The sequence below is a fragment of the Haliotis rubra genome, unplaced genomic scaffold (genome assembly GCF_003918875.1).
Source record: "Haliotis rubra isolate DU_JTF1 unplaced genomic scaffold, ASM391887v1 Scf1898, whole genome shotgun sequence".
Lineage (NCBI taxonomy): Eukaryota > Metazoa > Mollusca > Gastropoda > Lepetellida > Haliotidae > Haliotis > Haliotis rubra.
Window position 1 is genome coordinate 37,248 of NW_025765889.1, and position 16,329 is coordinate 53,576.

General features: G+C 42.4%; 1 protein-coding gene across 1 annotated transcript; it reads right to left on the reverse strand.

Annotated features, from left to right (window-relative positions):
- Positions 1-975: 975 nt before the first annotated feature.
- On the reverse strand, positions 976-7,339 carry LOC124274271. The gene is made up of 5 exons (XM_046709609.1): positions 7,111-7,339; positions 5,998-6,042; positions 5,119-5,163; positions 4,270-4,353; positions 976-3,304 (listed from the first exon to the last, which is right to left on the reverse strand). Exons 1-5 carry the CDS (start codon positions 7,313-7,315, stop codon positions 2,607-2,609), a joined length of 1,077 nt encoding a protein of 358 aa, XP_046565565.1. The 5' UTR covers positions 7,316-7,339; the 3' UTR covers positions 976-2,606.
- Between the last annotated feature and the right edge of the window lie 8,990 nt (positions 7,340-16,329).

Here is a 16,329-nt window from a genome sequence, read left to right on the forward strand (position 1 = left end):
GACTGATTGAGTTTAGTTTTATGCCACTTTTAGCAATATTCCAGCAACATCACGGCGGGGGACACCAGAAATGGGCTTCACACATTGCACCCATGTGGGGATTCAACTGACGCATTGCATTACGCAAACTGCCTTTTACCTAATGCATGAAATTCTTCTAAAAATGGCTGATACGGTTTGTTTGTTGTTGTTTTTTGTTTTGTTTTTTGTTTTTGTTTTTTTTTGAAGAGTATATATTCGATCACAATGCGATCACATAAGTCACATGTTAAAAATAAAAATCCTCTGCTCACAGCTGCTGGATGTCTAACTCTGCACCGTGGTGGTTAAACGACCGCTGTCAATACGTGTGTGAGTGTCACGGGACACCGGAAATAGGCTTCACACATTGTACCCATGTGGGGAATCGAACCCGGGTCTTCGGCGTGACGAGCGAACGCATTTACCACTAGACTACCCCACCGCCCCGCTGACAATACAGCTGACACTGACTTCGTTCTGTAGAACCTGTACCTCTTTGATCTCGGTTTGTTTCCAAAATCGTGTCATATCTTGCTACAAACATTGTGGTTGGTACCACTGAACAAGAGATGTATATCAACACATACAGGGTTGTGTGGTTTTTTAGCCTGATGACCCCGTTGTCAGATACGAATGTTAAAACATTGTCCGGCAAAGAGTTAAAACAACACCACTGGCGCTTCTTAGAACATTTTTACTTCAAAATATCCGTCGTTGTGGTCGAGATATAATCAATAACATTTGGTTGTAACAATGTAACAACATCAATAGACATTAATATCACGAACACAGACAATAATTTAACCATAATATTTAACAAACACAAAGCATATCAGAGGGTCATTATCTAGCAAGGACCGAAATGGATTCTGTTAATCTGAATGTATAAGCAAAATATTAGTATTTGCAGTTTAATTCAAATAGAAACCCCAGTTTCCCTTTCTGTGAGTCTGTTTTTGCGATTCTCAAGTATAATGGCAGTGGTGGACACCAAGAATGGACTTCACGCGTGTAGACATATGTAGAATCGAACTCGGACCTGACACGTGAACGCTATGACCACTACCTTTTAAAGTCAGTGAGTGAGTTTAGTTTTACGCCGCTTTTACAAATTGTACCCATGTGGGAATCGAACCCGGATGTTCGGTATGGCAAACGAAGGCGTTAACCACTTCGCTACCCCACCGCTCGTCCTTTTATAGATGGATGTAACTAGCAAATGGTATTTAGGAACTTCAATACCAGGCAATCGCTAGTCTCGATTAACCACCGAATCAGATGGAAGACAAAATGGCGGTGACATATATGCATCGATCACTGAAAATCAGTTATCTTATTTGTTCTTATTGATTTCACGACATATAACTGAACCACACTGTAATAGATGACAGTTCTGTATAATCGGTTTCAGCTGTTTCCTTTGCTTGCTGGCCCACTACTTGCGACCGTGTCCATTAGTGTCTGTGACCAACTATCCAGCATCGCTGGTATCTTACACATTTCACAATGAGATCAATATCATACGACGATATGGCTGAAATATTGCCGATGTGACGTTAAATATTAACTCACTCACTCACTCAATGTCATACGTACATGGACGGAAGTTCGGGATGTATATAAATAAAGAAGGAACCGTGCAAACGTTCTTCAGATGGAGTGAGTGAGTGTGGTTTTCAGCCGCTTATAGCAATATTCCAGCAATACCACGGCGGGTACACCAGAAATGGGCTTCACAGATTGTACCCATGTGTGAATCGAACCCGGGCCTTCAGCGTGACGAGCGGACGCTTTAAGGCTTCCCCACCGCAATTTTTTCAGATGGAAACATACACTGACGATCAAAAGAAAGTATACACCGCTATTTGATGGTGGTTTTATATGGAGCAAAACAGACATGGTAATTCGAGTGCGGTGAATTTGAAACGAGAATCGTGGTTCTGATCTGGGTCTCTATCCACAAAGCGTTCGTAGCGATACGCCTATGATAAACTGTAGAATTTTACGACAGGTCGTAAGGTTACGAACACCATGTGGATCGCTGCCCGGAACCTTAACTTTGCAGTGTTTCGGTGTCTGTTTTCGGCAAAGTGACGTTTTGGTTAAGTTTGTATTATTTTGGTCTTCAAGTGTATACTTCCTCTTACCTGGTAAAACAAAAACTTTTTAAAAGTTAACTCTAGATTTCTGTGTACTAGTGACTCAAGCTACTTTTTCATGGAATTAATTTTATCTACCAAGCATGCTTCTGTTGACCACATATTCTCTTCTTTGATATTACAGCTGTAAAGCGGCGGTCTCTATATAATCGATACTGGACCAGACAATCCAGTTATGAGCATCAATCTACGTAATTGGGATACGATGACATGTGTCAACCAAGTCCCGTTAGTCGCCTCTTAAGCGGTTACTGAGCATGAGCCTCGATTTACGCAACTGGGATACGATGACCTTTGATAACGGCGTGTTAAGGCATGATATGTATCCGTTTCGAGTTATTGTATCATATGTATCATCGTGTATCCAGAGCTTATTATCCAGATAAGTATCTGTCTCGGGAAAGTGAAGATTACCAGGCCTACAAGTCAGCACTCGGACTCGTCAACAAGGGACGGTGCCAGTGCACTACTAATCAGTTTCTGTTTCTGTGTGGTCATCACGATGTCCTTTCCGCTGACCAGCTTCACCTTCACCGACAGTTCATCTGAGAAGGGATGAACACTAAACATCCGATGAAGCGTCTGTTTGAACACAGCATCAGTTTTGTACAGAAGAACGTTTCTGCCCACGTCCACAAAGGCTATCCTGCCTCTTTGAACATCCAGCACAATGCCAAAGCTAAGGGTGGCACTTGTTCCTGGAGATCGAGACATAATGTCCTTGAAGGTCACAAGGTTCCCTCTGATCCATATCTGAGACGAAATCACCCGTTTACAGTCTGCCACCCGTATACACCACACACCCGTCTGGCGGTAAAGCGACATATTGTCCGTCGAATCTTCTTCCGCTACGCCAATCTCCAGGCACGTCTTCCATTTCCACAACTTATCAAGGTCCATGATGTCTACCTGGGCTTCCACCTCCCAGTACTGGGGTGGGGAGGGGGGCGTGGCGGTATTCCTGGCAAGGGTGATGAAAGGTGATGCACATGTCCCAAAACATTTCTGATATTTCTTTTGTCCCTGACCGGGGTCCGTGGGCGAACAGTTCATCAGTTGACCGTCTTGTGTGATGTGGCAACATTCGGTGTTGACCCTGCTCGTGTCCAGCGATTGGTGAGGACCTGAATACAGACCATGAGTGAGTGAGTGAGTATGGTTTTACGCCGCTTTTAGCAATATTCTAGCAATATCACGGCGGGGGACACCAGAAATGGGCTTCACACATTGCACCCATGTGGGGAATCGAACCCGGGTCTTCGGCGTGACGAGCGAACGCTTTTACCACTAGGCTACCCGAGACAAAGTGAAAGCCCGTTAGTTCCACCCTCTATATCTCAGGTAATTTAAGAACCAGGGGTTAGTGTAGGTTTACCGAAATGTGAGCAGTGGATATACAGAGGATGTGTTTGTTCAGCTCTGTTAAACTGATTTTGTTTAACACCGCACCCAGCAACATGCCAGTAACATGCCAGGAACGAGTTTTCTTTTTTTGAATCGTTTTGTTTGTTTGTTTTTTAACGCGCTGTGGCGGCGGACGGTAAATAATCAAGTCTGGACAAGACAATTCAGTGATCAACATAATAAGCATCGCTCTATCTTTTCATTTATAGTTGTTATATGTCAAATGCATGGGATTGTTGCTAAAGGGGTAGGTAACAAGTAGCCACACACACGTGCATTACGTCACGACACGTGCGCAATAATCTTGAACAGAAGTTCAAACCCCATTCAGTCCTCCCTTAGCACTATCATAGTCTTGTGGACCTTGTATCTCACATACTTTACCAGGGACAATGGGAGGAAACTCTACACAGCCTGCTTCAATGCCTTCATTCATAAGGTCACGAGGGTCCCCGTTACTACCCCCATTCTCCAGCCCACCCCTAATATCCCAGTGAGTGAGTTTTAGTTTTACGCCGCTTTTAGCAATATTCCGGCAATATCGCGTCGGGGAACACCAGAAATGGGCTTTACACATTGTACCCATGTGGGGAATCGAACCCGGGTATTCGGCGTGACGAGTGAACGCTTTAACCACTAGACTACCCCACCGCCCCTATTTTCCCCACCCCAGCAGTACACTCACATGTGATAGAGATGCTGGACATCCCCTGGACGTCGGTCAGAATGTACACCAGTCCCTCCTCTGTCTCCCCATCCGGATACACACCTGCAACATCAGAACAGAACTTCACAAACCATCCACTGTATCTGCACCTTGGCTGTATCATGCTGTATTCATAACACAGATAAGACCATAGGCCCATAGAACACGATCTGGAGCCTGTTGCTAATGTAAAACATTTCTAAAACTCGCCACAAGGAATGTATACAGTGATAAATATCTAACAGTGTTGTCACAACAGTATTGACATCCGAGTGGAACCTTTCTCAGAAACATTTTGTTATTTCATTCGTTAATACGCTGAGAGCTGTTGTAACACGGGTGTAGATGTAGCATAGTGGTGGTCCGATTAATTGAAATAATCGAAGATTGGTCGCAGTGGCTAAACAACCAAGCAATCGAACATGTTTTCTCATAATCGAACGCAACCAATCTTGGAACACTTGTTTGCATTTACAACATTTTTCACAAGGTTGGTTTTGTCTGTGTCATTAAATTACATTTCATAAGCACTACAAGCTCGTTCCAAGTCATGATTGAATTTATCTTAAAGAATCCAGGAAATCTGTGTTCCTAACATACTAATCATCCTTTAAATATGCGAAATTTGCAAATGAATTTTGTGCAATTTGCAATAAAGCCAAATTACTACATGTTTTTTCTAAAAAAAATTGTGTGCATTAACAAAGATAACAGGAATATTTGATAAATGACGCTTACCAATTATTTTCGATGATTGATCGGTTGTAATGGACCAATCACCAATCATTAGATTTTTTATAAATTCCCAACACTATAGCATACCCTCACCTGGAGTCTGGGATTCTTCATCCTTCAGCACCGCCACATCTACAACTAGAAGTCGTGTACTACATGTACCAGCAATACTTCAGCACCGACACATCTACAACTAGAAGTCGTGTACTACATGTACCAGTAATACTTCAGCACCGACACATCTACAACTAGAAGTCGTGTACTACATGTACCAGCAATACTGCTAACTCTCGTTACTTTGGACCCTAGTAATCCGGTAACCCCAGCTTTCCGAGTAATGCTGGGGACGCTTCTATACGTTAATACAACAAGTAAAACTCGAGTATTTATCACAATTCGTGGAATAATTTAGAAATTATGTCATTGTGATTGGTCCCAGGTTTCAAATCACAATATAACAACCGGAAACAGCTGATTTGATTGTTGAAACACCTTGTCCAGAATCTAATAGTTGTAGAAAGATGCTCCTTTGTACGCCATTGTCGTTATATTTGCAGTAATGTTTACAACAGTGGGTAACAAAACAGATTTGTGGTTATTGCAATATCCAAAATGAGGGAATACATTTTGGGTCAAAAACAAGAGCAGAATATCTGAAAAGAGGTGGATTTGAAAATTTAGGGGAAGCTTGAAAATGGGCGCTTTTCTATGTTAGACAATCACGTTTTGAATCACAATGAGCCATTTCACTTTTGGATTATTGCTGGAATACTGCCTAAACTTCACTCCACAAACAGTTTGCATTCATACAAATACAAAGGAAATATACAAAACTATATTTTCAGTGTCGAGCTAAGTTATCAGTAGATTTCTTATCGCGCTAAATTTAACATTTTAAGCCTCAAATATGGTCGTAATAAATTTAACATTCATCCGATGACAAAAATATTGTATTAGATGTATTAGATGTACCTGCATCTGGTGTCTGTGTGTCTACATCCGTCTTCACCACACCATCTGAAACCAACGTTGTCATTACAGAGAATATATTCACTTATACAACAACCTCTGGACCGATTTAGATCGAAATAGACCGAAATAGACTGATATTTCACCTTTGCTGTTTAGGCAGCACCGTGCCCGTTAGTAAATTGTGGCAGAATCATGCCAGAAAGTAAGGGCGTACATTGTACTCATATTCCAAATCGAACCCGGACAATAGGCTAGAAGAGCCAACCTTCCCCTACTGGGCCATCCACGAACTCCGAAAGTGACAAACTACTACATCTGGCGTCGCTTGTACCTTTCCTCACACATAACGCTCACGTGACTTATGACGGCAACTAATATGCAGCTCTAGGAGGACCTCAAGTTCAAAATGCTCTCACGCTTCACAAACACAGACTCACAAACACCGTCATAAAAGTCCCATGTTGTATTGTGAGAAATGCTTTCTGTTTCTCAGGATGACTGAATATTATGAGATTTTATGAGCGCATCCTTTAAGACACCGCTAAATACATGCGCAAGGCAAGGAAACACGGGTCAACCTATGTTAGTTCCGTCATACTACCAAATCAGGCACTATTAAGCGGTACAGGAAGATTTAATTGTATGATAATGCTATAGGTATTCAGTATTATATGACTGAATTGGACAGCGTGTCTTCCACTACAACATATAACACAAAATGAAGCCGCTAAATCAGGAAGCCACTCGTTTTTATCGTGGCTACTAATCATACAAAGAAAAATTCGATAGTTTATTTTCAATCAAATCCAATTCTAAATTTTAGTTCAGAGACGATCGTACCCCTCTTGTTTTAACATACACTAACGCATCCTTAGGGCTAAAATCGTTTAATGCAGACGGTTCCTGTGCTCTGTTCAACAAAGCGATCTTAGCGCTAAGACAAGACCGAAACTTTCATACTTAAACTTAGACTAACGAAGGCCGTTGAACTAAGATCGCTTTGTGCAAGCAGGTCCAAGGGTCCCGCTTCCCAAAGCGATCTTAGCGCAAATGTTCTACTACTCCTACTTCGTGCACGTAGGCCCTGGACAAGTATGGTTTCGCTTCAGTCACCTTTGGTTCTACTTCGCCTTAACGGCGCTTTCATCTTCTTCTTGATGTTGTTGAGTACGTTGGAGATCTGTCTGCCCTTCTCGGACCTCCCCAGCTTGTTTAGGCCAACCCTGCTGGACAGGGACCTCCAACTCCTCCTCATGTTGTAGCCGAAGCTGCTGCTGTTATCCTGGGGTTCGTCCGTCAACGACACCGACTCCAGCATCTGGGTCAACTCTTCTTCTTTCTACTCCAGAAAAGGGATCAATGTCATTAATGTATTTTGACAAACTATACATCGGGTATATTTTAGTAGATGTTAACATTGTATTAAAGTGGTTATTATCTGAAAGTTTTTTTATCATTACTTCCATAAAACGCATATGCAATTTGGAAAGCCATTAAAATCAACCTCAAAGACTTCAAAATCCAAAACCTCCAAGAACCAGTGACTGAAATGTGAGTGGGTGAGTTTAGCTTTACGCCGCTTTTAGCACTATTCTAGCAATATCACGGCGGGGGAAGATTGTCAGAAGATTGGGACTCTCAGGATCTTAGTTTGCGGGGTGTTGATATATTCAAGGGTCTTAAGGATCGACTGTGTATTTCTTTCGTTGCATTGAGGTATGAAACTAAAAACCAATGTGCAAACTGTATGAATCCGCGTAGCGGATTCTTACAAAAGTTTGCTCATTGGTTTTTAGTTTCATACCTCAATGCAACGAAAGAAATACACAGTCAATCCTTATAATTAAATTCAACAACAAGTACTACAGGCTTTCAACAATATTTTATTTAAACACAATCAAATTCATCGAAACAGATATCTTTGTTACCACCGATTAACATTTTCGGTGTAAGAATTCGGTAATGGCGTGACATGACTCAGGTGACTCATTTACATAAAATGACACGCCTACCAAACCATTAGCCAATCAGGATAGAGCACCCCCAACAGCTGTCAATCAACCAAGCTAACATCGGGGTTGCGAATCAGAGCGGAACAACACAACGTGACGCGTTCCGTTAACGGCAAAGTTTCAAGTTCAAACATTTTGAATCATTACCAGCGAACTGAAAGACATAGTTTGAAAAGTGAGAATTGGAAATGAAGCCCGATGACATGAAGTTAGCGGAACTGAGATTGTTAGTGGCAGCAGTATTTGCGCAAGTGGAAAGGGGCTGTGATGTGACTGGGATTGCGATGCCATGAACTGATGTTCCAACGTGCGCATACTCTTGTCGAGGCGTTACAATGGCGGAAAGCGTCTCGCTAATTCTTAGTTTTTGAGTAGTCGTTGCGTGGCGACTATAACTACGCACGGAACTTTCATTCCTATGGCCGTTCATAAACATTATGTGACGAAGTTCAAAGCCAGCGTCACTCATGGTTTGGATTGCTGTGGCACGAAGACAATGAGCAGTGTATGACTGACTACATTGGGCATTGCGACATATGTCAGACATGAAACGAGTGAACTGGTATTTTTTGACTGGGGTTGCTGTATACCAAATGTTGTGTGCGTCTGGAGAACTAAGAACATCTTTAATACAGTGCGAAAAAAGTGATCCGGCATTTGGGTCACTTTCGTCAAGGAGCTGGCGAAGTGCATTGACGGGACACTGGTTTAGAAATCTATATCATTCGTCGCGTACATTCGTTTGTCGCTTTGCGCTTCATCGCTGCTGAGACCACCCTGGATGTTTTTTTGTTTCGTTTCGTGGGACAGTGGGACATATTCAACATTGCTATCATCTACCGCAAATTCAAAGGATGTGGGCGTAAGCTGCTGGTGAAATTCAAGACCACGACTTACAAAATGGATGGCCAAGTCGTACCATACTTTGTACCTGAGGATAACAGGATTGGATGCCGAATGCAGATAAGTGCTAATTTTCATCAGATCACTTGTTTCAATGATTGATTTATGTTGTGTGGGACGTGACAAGCCATGTTGTACATTGTACTTTAATTTAGCATCAAGCATATCATTTGCAGACTTAAACTGCTTGTCTCTTATAATGTCAATATCTCTCCCGATATCATTTAAGTGTCTTTTCAGGGCAGAACGAACATTTTTTAAAGTGTTCTTGTGATACTCGGCAACATGTGCAGCCGGCATATTTTCACATCTTGTTTCCTTGTTTTAAGGCTGTGCCTCAGTGTAGAAAAATCTCAACTTTGTGTTAAGTTCTCCTGGTGTAATTGTTGAAAAATCCACAGTCCTCCCCTCGCTCTCGAACGACCAATCTAAATAAACAGAACGAAAACAATATCTAGAAACCTGACTATGACAGACCCAACTGTGCAAACTTTGAACTAGGTAACTTTATAGCAAATCATTTTTCTCGGTTAGATCTACAAAATTTAATCTCATTCTGATAATTGTTCCATTTTTAAAAATACAACTTTGTGCTGATGAACTGTGTTTCGTTTTGAGAAAATATACGTAAGATGGAATTTGAAAATAATATTTATATGAATTGTGTATATCTACCTTGGAATAGTTTAACACCCCATTTTGTGTTTCTTTTTGTGGATGTTCATTGTCTGTAGTCGTCCATTCGAAGTAAATCATTACTTGATAAACGTTTGAAACGATGTGTTTGGGATGGCTTATCATCGACTTGCATTGCACACGTCATCTCGTGATTTGCCGATGTTTTTGTAGATCTGGTTGATGCTGTTGTCTCTAACAAAGTTTCAATTTCTTCCAGGTCTAAATCATCCGGAAAATCAATGTTATCCGTGCTAAGAGTTGCAACGTTTCCGGTAGATTGATCTTCGAAAATCGACTCAAAATTCCCCAGATCAAAACTTCCGTACTTGGAATCGGCCATCTTGTTGGAATGTAAACAAGACAAGTTGCAGACGACTGTTCGCTGACTGCACGTGGTAACCACCGTAACCAGTCAAATAATGTATAATGACAAACACTTTTTTATTAAATAAACACTTTATTAACGTTCACGGATAATTTTGAGTTGTTTGTTTATGTTAACCACAATGTATCACTTCAATGTTTATCAAAAAGTTCATTAAGGTACCCGAGTGCAAGGGAATTCCCTCGCTGTGTAAAGGTATTCCCCGACATTCCTCAGGTCCGAAAGTAGTCCGGTTCGGTGGGCGTGGCTTATTTTTTTAGATTCATTGGGAAATGAAATCAAAAGAAATGTTCCCAGTTAACCAATCAGATTTCCAGAATTTTAATGAACACAATAAAAAATTAATTATACTCCATTGAACCACATCCCATCATTCCCTTCACCAGATATTGTATGACCATACTCCATGAAGATGGGTTCTTTATATCCCATTCAAACATTATCCTATCATTCCTCATCAAAACCGATTCCATCATTCTTCATCAAAACCCATGCTTTAATACTTCTATCCCCCAATTCTCCAGCTCCCATCGTGGTATCCCAATTATTCTCCAGCAAACCCCGTCCCATCATTCTCCAGCAAATCCCATCCAAAAATCTTCTCCCCATGCTTCTCAAGCAAACCCTATCCCATCATGTTCTCCCCATGATTTTCTAGCAAACCCCTTCCCATCATGTACTCCCAATGATTCTCCAGCAAATCCCATCCAAAAATCTTCTCCCCACGATTTGCAAGCAAACCCCCTCCCATCATGTTCTCCCCATGATTCTGCATAAGAACCCCATCACATCATGTACTCCCAATGATTCTCCAACAAACCCCCATCCCATCATGTTCTCCCCATGATTTTCCAGCAAACCCGATCCCATCATGTTCTCCCCATGATTCTCTAAGCAAACCCCCTCCCATCAAATTAACCCCGTCCCATCATTTACTCCCAATGATTCTCCAGCAAACCCCATCCCATCATTCTCCAGCAAATCCCATCCAAAAATCTTCTCCCCATCATTCTCAAGCAAACCCCCTCCCATCATATTCTCCCCACCATTCTACATAAAAAACATCACATCATGTACTCCCCATGATTCTCCAGCAAACCCCATCCAATCATGTTTTCCCCATGATTTTCCAGCAAACCTCATCCCATCATGTACTCTCAATGATTCTCCAGCAAACCCCATCCCATCAAATTATCCCCATTATTCTCCAGCAAACCCAATCCCATTATGTTCTCCCAATGATTTTCCAGCAAACCCCATCCCATCATGTACTCCCAATGATTCTCCAGTAAACCCCCTCCCATCAAATTATCCCCATGATTTTCCAGCAAACCCCATCCACACATGTCCTCCCCCATCATTCTCCAGAAAAAGCCCATCCCATCATGTCCCACCATGATTATGCTGCGAACCGCATCCAAACATCTTCTCCCCATGATTTTCCATAAAAAACCCATCCCAACATGTCCTCCCCATGATTCTCCAGCCAACACCATCCCATCATGTCCTCCCCATTATTCTCCAGCAAACCCCATCCTACCATGTCCTCCCCAAGATTCTCCATAAAAAACCCATCCCATCATGTCCTCCCCATTATTCTCCAGCGAACCCCATCCCAACATGTTCTTCCCATGATTATGCTGCAAACCGCATCCCAATATCTTCACCCCATTATTTTCCATAAAAAAACCATCCCAACATGTCCTCCGCATCATTCTCCAGAAAAAGCCCATTCGACGCCCCCTCCCCCATGATTCTCCAGCCAACACCATCCCATTATGACCTCCCCATGATTCTCCAGCAAACCCCATCCCAACATGTTCTCCCCATGATTCTCCAGAAAAAAAACATCGCATCATGTCCTCCCCATGATTCTCCAGCAAACCCCATCCCAACATGTCCTCCCCATGATTCTCCATACAAAAAAACATCCCATCATGTCCTCCCCATTAGTCTCCAGCAAACCCCATCCCAACATGTCCTCCCCATCATTCTCCAGAAAAAAACCATCGCATCATGTCCTCCCCATGATTCTCCAGCAAACCCCATCCCAACATGTCCTCCTCATCATTCTCCAGAAAAAGCCCATCTCATCATGTCCCCCCATGATTATCCATCAAACCCCATCCCAACATGTCCTCCCCATGAATCTCCAGCAAATCCCATCCCAACATGTCCTCCCCATCATTCTCCAGAAAAAGCCCATCCCGTCATGTCCCCCCCCCCATGATTCTCCAGCAAACCGCATCCCAACATGTCCCCCCCATGATCCTCCAGCAAACTCCATCCCATCAGAAGACCAGTATATTCTGATGCCCTACACTGTCATAACGCCATTCTGTCCAGTAATAAAGTCGAAATATTAAGACCAATCATGTTTGTAAATGTGACGAAAAAAGTTCATCACTTTTATGGACAAAACAACAACATACAAACACAACACAACTATTTCAGACAGTGTTTAATATTTGTGTTAATAAAATAGTAGGATTCCTCAATCTATTGTTAAACATTTCACAGGGTACATGATTTCTTCCTTTTTTCATCAACATTCCTGTATACATTACCAGAGATTAGCATTTTTAAAAAAATAACAACTTAATGTTTCCAAGAAACACACCATTATGACATCCAAAATAAGGTGGGTAGCATGAAATAGTCATATGTTTATGAATTTTAACAATAAGGAAAGGAACTCTCAATAATGTGACCCGTGAAGATCCGGGGTAGAATAGGTCTTCAGCTGAGTGCGGCGTAAAACTCAACTCACTCACTCACTCACTCAATAATGTACACATCAACATAAGGGATACAAGAAGCACCTGCTGTTTCAGTAAACCATGGGTCTGCTCAATGACCGCCTATGTCCTGGACATTGTAACGTTCCTCACTGGTGCCGCCAAGCACAGACATGGATACTCCACGACCTGTTTCAGTAAACCATGGGTCTGCTCAATGACCACCTATGTCCTGGACATTGTAACGTTCCTCACTGGTGCCGCCAAGCACAGACATGGATATTCCACGACCTGTTTCAGTAAACCATGGGTCTGCTCAATGACAACCTATGTCCTGGACATTGTAACGTTCCTCATTTGTGCCGCCAAGCACAGACATGGATACTCCACGACCTGTTTCAGTAAACCATGGGTCTGCTCAATGACCACCTATGTCCTGGACATTGTAACGTTCCTCACTGGTGCCGCCAAGCACAGACATGGATATTCCACGACCTGTTTCAGTAAACCATGGGTCTGCTCAATGACCACCTATGTCCTGGACATTGTAACGTTCCTCATTTGTGCCGCCAAGCACAGACATGGATACTCCACGACCTGTTTCAGTAAACCATGGGTCTGCTCAATGACCACCTATGTCCTGGACATTGTAACGTTCCTCACTGGTGCCTCCAAGCACAGTCATCGATACTCCACGACCTGTTTCGGTAAACCATGGGTCTGCTCAATGACCACCTATGTCCTGGACATTGTAACGTTCCTCACTGGTGCCGCCAAGCACAGACATGGATACTCCACGACCTGTTTCAGTAAACCATGGGTCTGCTCAATGACCACCTATGTCCTGGACATTGTAACGTTCCTCACTGGTGCCGCCAAGCACAGACATGGATATTCCACGACCTGTTTCAGTAAACCATGGGTCTGCTCAATGACCACCTATGTCCTGGACATTGTAACGTTCCTCATTGGTACCGCCAAGCACAGACTTGGATACTCCACGACCTGTTTCAGTAAACCATGGGTCTGCTCAATGACCACCTATGTCCTGGACATTGTAACGTTCCTCATTGGTGCCGCCAAGCACAGACATGGATACTCCACGACCTGTTTCAGTAAACCATGGGTCTGCTCAATGACCACCTATGTCCTGGACATTGTAACGTTCCTCATTGGTGCCGCCAAGCACAGACATGGATATTCCACGACCTGTTTCAGTAAACCATGGGTCTGCTCAATGACCACCTATGTCCTGGACATTGTAACGTTCCTCACTGGTGCCGCCAAGCACAGTTATGGATACTCAACGACCTGTTTCAGTAAACCATGGGTCTGCTCAATGACCACCTATGTCCTGGACATTGTAACGTTCCTCACTGGTGCCGCCAAGCACAGTTATGGATACTCAACGACCTGTTTCAGTAAACCATGGGTCTGCTCAATGACCACCTATGTCCTGGACATTGTAACGTTCCTCACTGGTGCCGCCAAGCACAGTCATGGATACTCCACGACCTGTTTCAGTAAACCATGGGTCTGCTCAATGACCACCTATGTCCTGGACATTGTAACGTTCCTCACTGGTGCCGCCAAGCACAGTCATGGATACTCCACGACCTGTTTCAGTAAACCATGGGTCTGCTCAATGACCACCTATGTCCTGGACATTGTAACGTTCCTCATTGGTACCGCCAAGCACAGACTTGGATACTCCACGACCTGTTTCAGTAAACCATGGGTCTGCTCAATGACCACCTATGTCCTGGACATTGTAACGTTCCTCATTGGTGCCGCCAAGCACAGACATGGATACTCCACGACCTGTTTCAGTAAACCATGGGTCTGCTCAATGACCACCTATGTCCTGGACATTGTAACGTTCCTCACTGGTGCCGCCAAGCACAGACATGGATACTCCACGACCTCCTCACCTTGAACACAAAAGTACAAGCAGTATTATTACAAGAATACCACATTTGTGGTTGTGATTGGAATACTAGCAGTAATCAGTAATAACTATTATAGTATATTTCTTATATCCTTCAAAAGAATAATGATCACAAACCATGTTCCACTGTCACATTTTGCTGTTAATTTCTATTCCCATTCATATGCAGGTAACAAGGACTATTTCGTTCATTTCCTGTTGATATGTTATTAATAGGAGATAGATACCAACAGAAAAATGGGCAGTGTTTTGTACAGGAACTGACTCATCAGCTTTTAAGATATAGTTGTCAGATTGTGGTATAAATCATCAAGTAACACAGACAAATATGATATCATATATTCCATTATGATAATAATTATCTAAGTTTAATTGTAAAACAGATTTGGTGATATTTCCTGTTATCGAATCATGGTAAAACTATAACAATTGTTCGCAGAAATCACCTTGCTGAATGTACTTTTACCATCTCAAAATTAAATATAGATGAAAAGCTTTCCACGAAAACTGTTGACAATTTAAAAATAATGGTTCCAACATGCACTACAGAAATTGTTGCATGGCTTGCCCACTGTACATGAAATGCTCATTTTGATACCGTGGGATAACCACACAAAGCCTTTACAAATGTACCATCCATTAACATAATGAGGCCTTCCTGACTTGAAAGACCTATATCACTGTTTGTGCATGTTTAGGCCATGTTGCATTTGTTAAGCTGTAATGGGGTTTCACTGTAGTGAAACTGATACAGTGAATGTAACCAAGCTAATAACTTCAAGTATTGAATATCAGTAGGTGATGGAATTATGTAATGTGTCATCGGAGACATTTGGCATGGCAATCACAACTGTATCAACAGCATAATAAAGTTGTAAAGTTGTATATCTAATTATCAAAAGAGACATACAATAATAATACTTTAAAATTACTGGTAAGTAACAATTAGTTGAGTAGCATGTTAATGAAAGAATATGAAAGCTCTGGTCGGACACCTCATTGATTCTTAGGGGGCGCGGTGGGCGAGCTGGCTAAAGTGCCAGGCTAGTGATCCAGCGAGGTTGAAGGTGTCGGGATCGAGCCTACCTGTGACCGGGTGTAAAAAACCTTGGAGTCAACTTTGTGTGCAGACTCTTTCAGTGTTGTCACAACCCCCAGTGTACAGTACACAACCCTGTGCACTTAAAAGAACCCACGAATCCGTTGGTATTTGACCAGATGGTGGCCACATGAATACGTGTAAACTCCTAGTTGTGGGTACAGCAACGTGCAGTGAACTTGGACAAAGTACTCTGACTATGTGTCCCAGTCCACTCAGCTGTGAATGGGTACCTCGTTAGGATGAGAAAGCCATAATAACTTGGTGCGCCTAGTGGCTGCAAGAGTTGTATACTCCCCAGGGAGTTGAGATTGATAATACGATGTGACGTTGAGATTGACATCCAATGATCGAGGGGAAAAAATACCAGCGCCTTGAGCAAGCAATGGTTGCATGCATATGTGCGCTATATAAATATCCTATAATAAAAAAATTAAAAAATTCTTCCATAGCTATTTTCTGAGGTTTTTGGTGATTTGGCACAGGAAGATAACATACATTGTCTGCATGATTACTCCCATTATTCTTATTACACATCTGGTAACCTGACACCATCAATAACTTTTGAG

Excerpts from the sequence above, each read along its gene's own strand:
- LOC124274271 (XM_046709609.1), bottom strand. The coding sequence starts at position 7,315 with ATGCTGGAGTCGGTGTCGTTGACGGACGAACCCCAGGATAACAGCAGC. Across the intron at positions 4,354-5,118 it reads TGAAGAATCCCAGACTCCAG|GTGTGTATCCGGATGGGGAG; the intron begins GTGAGGGTATGC and ends CTGATGTTGCAG. Across the intron at positions 3,305-4,269 it reads GTCCAGCATCTCTATCACAT|GTCCTCACCAATCGCTGGAC; the intron begins GTGAGTGTACTG and ends GTCTGTATTCAG.